Genomic DNA, 6,687 nt, shown 5'->3' on the forward strand with positions numbered 1-6,687 from the left:
TCTTCGTCTATCTCTGAATCTGCCCCACTGCATCTATCTGAATTCTCTTCTTCGACAAGTCTTGAGAGCCAAACATGTCGTCGTCTTCTTCAATCTCATCGTCGTTTAGATTATTCACAGCCAAACTCCCAAGCTCCATTATAAACCCAAAAGCCTTCTTAGCCTCATCGGCAAAACACCCAAACCTCTCTTTCTTCAAAAGGCCCATCACTTTCCAAAGAATACCAACCATATCCTCATCGAAATTACCATCTGCATCAGCTGCGGCATCAGCTGCATCTTCGGCTTCAAGCCCGATGTCTCTGCAATCCATTGAAGAGCTTCCACCAAAGCTTCAAGAGATAGTTAAGCTCTTCCAGTCCGTACAAGAATCGAAGGCCAAGTACGAGCAGCTCTTGTTCTACGGCAAGAACCTCAAGCCTTTAGATGACCAATTCAAAACGAAGCAAAACAAGGTCGAGGGTTGTGTCTCTCAGGTCTGGGTCAGGGCCTACCTTGACTCGGACAAGAACGTATATTTCGAGGCCGATTCCGACTCGGTACTCACCAAGGGACTCGCTGCTCTGCTCGTCAATGGCCTCTCTGGTCGCCCAGTCGATGAGGTTTTGCGGGTCTCGCCTGATTTCGCGGTCCTTCTGGGGCTTCAGCAGAGCTTAACGCCTTCGAGGAATAATGGGTTTTTGAATATGTTGAAGTTGATGCAGAAAAAGGGTTATGAATTGCTCGTGGAAGAAGAAAATGGAGTAAGTAGCTCAAATTTGGGGGCAAAAAGTGAAAATAGTTTTAAAAAAGTAAAATTTGGATTGAATTCTGAGGTGGGTGGTGAAAATAATTCGACTTTGGGTTCGAAAGTTGATGGTGTTATCGAGGATTTGGGTGTTGGATTAGGTTCTAAAGAAGATATTAAGCAATTGGAACTAGTGGCAAGTGTTACGAATGAAGATGAGTCAAATTCGGGTGATTTGGGGAGCAGAGGGAAGAGAATTAAGGAGAGATTGGAAAGAGGGCTTAGTCCTATTGAATTGGAAGTAGAAGATATCTCTAATCAGCATGCCGGACACGCCGGTGTTAGAGGAAGTGATGGTGAGACACATTTCAATGTGAAAGTTGTGTCTAAAGAGTTTGAAGGGAAGAGTTTAGTTAAGAGGCATAGGCTCATTTATGGTTTGTTGCAAGAAGAGTTGCAGAGTGGACTACATGCATTGTCGATAGTGGCCAAAACACCATCTGAATTGAGTGGAAAGTGAAGGAGCTGCTCTGAGTTCCTCATGAAAAGAGGTTCATATTCTTGATTTTTTCTTCTTCTTATATCTTGTTTCAATGATCGTTAAATGAGGTTGTTGCTCAGAAGTATTGTACACATAGTGCTCATAAGTTTTGCTAGAATGTGAACACATTATGTCTTTAATCTTTATAATGATAATTGAATTACATATTGGTAAATTTTATGCTGAACTAGCCATACATTTTAGTTGTTGTTGTTGATGTTTTTTAACATTGATTAAATAAGACACTGAACTTACTTTGAAAGCAAAGATTGGGTGAAACTCTTAGGGCCCGTTTGATAACCATTTCAATTTTAGTTTTGAGTTTTCATTTTTTGTGCTAGAGTATAGAAAAAAAAGAGGGAGAATGGAGGTGAGAATGAGAGGGAAGATGAGAGGGGAGGAGGGAGGAAGGAGTAACAAAAGTGAAAACAAAAACTAAAAACTGAAATCTGTTTGAAATTGTTTTCATTTTCAAGTTTTTGTTTTCACTTTTGTTACTCCCTCCTCCTTCCTCCCCTCTCATCTTCCCTGTCATTCTCACTTCCATTCTCCCTCTTTTTCTTCTATACTCTAGCACAAAATATGAAAACTCAAAACTAAAATTGAAATGGTTATCAAACGAGGAGCGAAGATTGTAATGGTAATTGCTACGTTGCAGACTGAATATCTTTGTGGGTTCTTTGACTCTAGCTCTCTGCTTTAACCAAGTTTATGATCAAATAAATTGGTCTGAACTTCCACATAAGGCAGTTTAGATATGCATAGTCGTCTGTTGGAAATTCTAGTACAAATTATAGAGATTGGGCTAGTTCTCATCTGTTGGCTACTCTCCAGCTACCAGCTGTCCATTACGTAACATAATTAACTACATTGCTATTGAACATCTGACTGTGACCTTGTGGTGTTTCTTAAATTTAAAATTGGTCTCTTTCAGAGTTTTCAGAATATCTAAATTGTTGATGGATCTAAAAGTGATATTATATTGGTGATTTCTAATTAGGACACTGGAAATAGGGACTATCCAGAAATGCACCCCCTATAAATACAATCCTGGCCGCTGGATTCCCTTGTTATCTTGGTTCATTCTCTAGATTTCTCTAAGAACTTTGGACCTATCAATGCTTTTTATAGGAATTCTTTTGATTAAGTAAATAAATTAAAGTGGTAGTGCCATGCCGGAACACCATATGGGGATAATGTTAAGTTTTTAAATAAGGGAGAAATTAGGTGGAAATCACTGCAGGATCCTAATTGAATCTTCATACATCCTTTGCTAACCTTTTCCACAAGCAGAACTGTAGTGCTTCGTATCCCTCAAATAGAGTTCCTATTCAGTGGACACAACCGTGACGTCCCCCCTTCTCTTCCTTCTGTAGAAGAGCTTATCTTGTGCCCTCTGATCTTTAACCCCATGTGTTTTCTATATCCTTTTTTTCAATGATGATGAGTTGTCCTTCTATTGGTTTTGTTACTTTATGAACTTGTAATACAATCAACCAAAAATCTGAATGAAAAAGAAGAAGAAAAACTATTTCTTCAGATTGTAGGAAAGAATGCTCATGTATCATGTTATATAGCTCTATGACTTTTATACACCAAAAATTGCATTTAGGTTTCAATGTAGATACAATAAGAAGATAGAAAGAAGGTACAAGGAATAATCCTCATCTTCATCTTTTAGTTTTGCAACTTCGCGCAACTAAAACACCAGTTGGTGGGCCCGTCATCTGTAATTGGCATCTGCTATGCAACCAGTAAGAAAAATGGATCATTCCTAGAGTGGCTCTCACTTTAAATGTTCCTCTTATATTATAGTTGACCCTATTGTTCTGTACCTGTGTTCGAAGAGCCACAGCGTGATTCTCAGGCAAGTAAACCAAGCTTGATATTAAGCGAACTGATCCCAACCTTCCTTCTCCAGGTCTTTGAGTGAAAGGTCCAAGAGATTGAGTTGCTATGAGCCTGTCAGAAAAGTAAAGCTCCAGATCCAGGTACTCAAATCTTATATCGATTTTCCGATTTGGGTTGGAGAAATTTGCCAGGAAAGTGAAGTCACCATTGAAATACTCTGGTGAGTCAAAGTATATGGTGTTGAGGCTTGCATTGGGGATGTCAAACAACGGAGTTTTTGGTTTAACAACTAGGAAGATGATCAAAGTTGCAATTCCAAAGATGATAAGAATAAGGCTGAATATAAGACACACAATTGCACAACACCATATAAGTGGCTTGGTCCGTTGAGGTTGCCGGAGTATTGGTTGCTTTGTTGATTTACTGGAGACCTGATCTATTGCATCAGGTGCTGGAACTTTTCGATTTGTAGCAAGCTTTGATATGATAATTTGGTTGAGAGAGACCGGTGTGGTTTGCCGTGGGGCTTGGGGTGAGTGTCGGATATGCCTCTGCGCTGGGGGTTGAGGTAGAGGTGAAGGTGGAATTGGAGATGGAGGTGGAGGTGGGAGAGTTGACATATCTGGAGAATGAATAACCAGGAGAAAAGACAGCTGAACCAAGTAATGAAGGGGGAAGAGGAAGATAATTGTTTCTTTAAATAAATTAGGAAATTGATTAAAGCAAGTAAAGGAAAAGACGCTTTTGATTGAGAGGGATAGTGGGACCAATTTGTTTGTCATTGGTATTTGCAAAAGAGGGTTGTAGGTGGAGCTAAAGGTGTATAACTTAGATGTTTGAATGGTTTTGCTTTTGAAATTGCAGCACTGTTTGAGAAAGTCCTAAACAGAAGTGGCCCTGCCCTGCCCTGCAACGTGATTGTGTTTCTTTACTTGTTTATAAGCACTTTTGATTGGTTAGACTAGTCAAAGTAGTGAATGGTAGATATAAACATAAAAAAGACCAACGGAATTGGAGCCTATGCTGTGAAAATGTTACAATGCTGCTGGTTTTATCTTATAAAAACTTTGTATGTGTTTGATGTTTAGCCCCTAAGGAAGTATCTGGCGGAAAGTTAGGCCGCACCATAAAGATAGTGCAGAAATATTAGACAAAAGTTTGAAAAGTAATCTGTTCATGTATAATCAATTAACTATAAATCATATCAGAACATTGAACAGTTGGGGTTTATTTGTTTTTTTCCTTCTTTTTCAAACATTAAAAATATTATTATGTGGTGGGTGGGATGCATAATTTGCATGCCAAAAATAATGTACCCTCAAGTACTCAAAACAAGTGCTGCAGAAGATCCCCAAATATCTTTGATCCATATATCCCCCTAAAGCTTGCCCAGCTGCTTGCCATGCCAACCAATATTATGCTTTAGGTTGGGTGAACGCCATTTACGTTGGGACCAAGTCCTAGAATAAGTTGTTTAAAACCAAATTGACAAATACAATGATGGTAAAACAAAATGGCACAATCACGGGTTGGTTAACCCAAAATTGTTTGAAACCCAAATTGGCAATTTACACAATGGTTCACAAAAAAAAAAAAATTTTGGTCAAAATAATGGGTCACAAAACAATACTAGGTTTTGTTGGTCGAATTGAGCAACCCAAAATAGTCCAAGCATGAGGTGGTCTAGAACAACACGTGTAGCCCATTAATTTCTGGGCTGCCGGCATCAAGTGACCCATTAATTTGTGAGAATGACTGATTTCTCAACATGTTATGTTGTCTGATTTTAAATTAAGAACATATATTTAAACATGATTCCACCTAATTAATGGACGGATAGATAATATGACAACTTGCTCATCTGTTTCGTAAGAGAATTTTATTTTCTCAATTTTTTTGTTCTCCTGAATTAGAATCCATGACTGGTGTTGTGTCTCTTTCATGCATGCTTGATGCAGTGCATAATGGAACAAGTTCAAAAGACTTTTCATATTTCAAGAAGGTTTATGATTCATTTACACATATGGTTCATGCAATTGGAAGCCTTGGGTCAGATTCATGTAGTGGGAGTATAATTAGGTGGGTTTATGGAAGAATGAGGCAAACTTTGATTACGTTTTTATTGATAATGACAATATAGAGCTGGGCTCTTTGTTTTTAGTTGTGCTCCTTGATGTTTCTTGTATAATCTCTAGTCGCATGTTTCCCCGCATCATTTGGTATCATAGCTTTACTAAGTTCTTGGGTGGCTTCCGATCTATCGTGCCAGTGGCTGCAAGAAGAGATAGGGGAAAAGGTAATTACCGTTTGATTGAGAATTTAAAAGGTGAGAGAGATGAAGAACTTCAAGCACTTCGTAGACAAATTGAGGAACTTGCCTTGCAAATTGAACACCATGAAGCTCTTATGAAGCATCGTGCATCAAAACGCAAGTATTCACATCATGAGAACAATTTGAAATTGTGTACGTTGCAGAGTTGCAACTTGCAAGAGTCATTTATGGAACACTGGGACACCAATATTTCATAATTGGCTTGAAGTGGCGATGGCTTGTACCGACGCTTATGTGTTCAAGGACACCGAAGAATCTATTTTAAGGTGGAAAGCCAATTGAGAACAAAGAAAATCCAGATTTCGAGGTAAACCAATATTTGTCGCCTTTTATATTAAAAAGTGAGCTTGATAATAATAACGAGGGTTAATCGTTTTATTAGTCTTTAAATTTTGACTCGATTTGCATTTGAGTACCTTAATTTTTAAAATGGTTCCCGTGATCCTTTAACTTTAATATCGTTTAGACAAATGGTCTTGCAGTTAATTTTGTTAACTTTGTTAACTTTTTCTATTAAATGCAGGAGTAAAATGATACTTTTATATTAAAACAAAAAAAATGAATAAAAAATCATATCTTTAGAATAACAATTAAAAAAAATCACATAAAAAACCAACAAAAAATAAATAAAGTTTTGGGGGGAGTATAAACCAGGAGAGAGAGAGAGAGAGAGAAAGAGAGTCTAATTTTAATTTTTTTAGTTTTTGAAATTTTTTATTCATATTTTAATCAATTTTGATACAAAAATACCATTTTTCCCTGCACTTAGCAGAAAAGTTAACAAAATTGACGATAAAACTATTTGTCATAATGAAACTAAAGTTAAAGGACTACGATAACCATTTTAAAAATTGAGATACTCAAATGCGAATCGAGTCTAAATTCAGGAACTAATAAAACGATTAACCCTAATAATGAAGTTGGTTGTGATTGGACTTCACCTCCTATATATATGATCAATATTCTTATGATGGTGAAGACATGGATTCCATGGAAGAGGGCCTTGAACTTATTTTCCACAATTTAGTTTATTCATCGGCAGAGGTTGAGAAGGTTGTGCAATGGGACGTACAATGGTGCTTACCTAGAAAAAAGGTATCATCGGTACTCATAATGCATGTGGAAAATTTGCATCCTTCCAAATAGATAATTATCTTTATTATGGTCCAAAGTTTGACAAAGAGCCAGTGGAGGATAAAAGTGAAAATTAGTTCTAACACCAACATGTATTGGTAG

At 37.4% G+C, this 6,687-nt stretch overlaps 2 protein-coding genes across 2 annotated transcripts; one reads left to right on the forward strand and one right to left on the reverse strand.

Annotated features, from left to right (window-relative positions):
* On the forward strand, positions 1 to 3,299 carry LOC117632087 (sufE-like protein 1, chloroplastic/mitochondrial). The gene is made up of 2 exons (XM_034365479.1): positions 1 to 1,278; positions 3,190 to 3,299. The coding sequence occupies exon 1, from the start codon at positions 75 to 77 to the stop codon at positions 1,245 to 1,247; it is 1,173 nt and encodes a 390-aa protein (XP_034221370.1). The 5' UTR covers positions 1 to 74; the 3' UTR covers positions 1,248 to 1,278; positions 3,190 to 3,299.
* On the reverse strand, positions 2,937 to 3,912 carry LOC117632088. The gene is made up of 2 exons (XM_034365480.1): positions 3,104 to 3,912; positions 2,937 to 3,008 (listed from the first exon to the last, which is right to left on the reverse strand). Exons 1-2 carry the CDS (start codon positions 3,899 to 3,901, stop codon positions 2,946 to 2,948), a joined length of 861 nt encoding a protein of 286 aa, XP_034221371.1. The 5' UTR covers positions 3,902 to 3,912; the 3' UTR covers positions 2,937 to 2,945.
* Positions 3,913 to 6,687: the final 2,775 nt, after the last annotated feature.

The sequence above is a fragment of the Prunus dulcis genome, chromosome 6 (assembly GCF_902201215.1).
Source record: "Prunus dulcis chromosome 6, ALMONDv2, whole genome shotgun sequence".
Classification (NCBI taxonomy): Eukaryota; Viridiplantae; Streptophyta; class Magnoliopsida; order Rosales; family Rosaceae; genus Prunus; species Prunus dulcis.

Excerpts from the sequence above, each read along its gene's own strand:
- LOC117632087 (XM_034365479.1), top strand. The coding sequence starts at position 75 with ATGTCGTCGTCTTCTTCAATCTCATCGTCGTTTAGATTATTCACAGCC.
- LOC117632088 (XM_034365480.1), bottom strand. The coding sequence starts at position 3,901 with ATGACAAACAAATTGGTCCCACTATCCCTCTCAATCAAAAGCGTCTTT. Across the intron at positions 3,009-3,103 it reads CTGTGGCTCTTCGAACACAG|ATGCCAATTACAGATGACGG; the intron begins GTACAGAACAAT and ends GTTGCATAGCAG.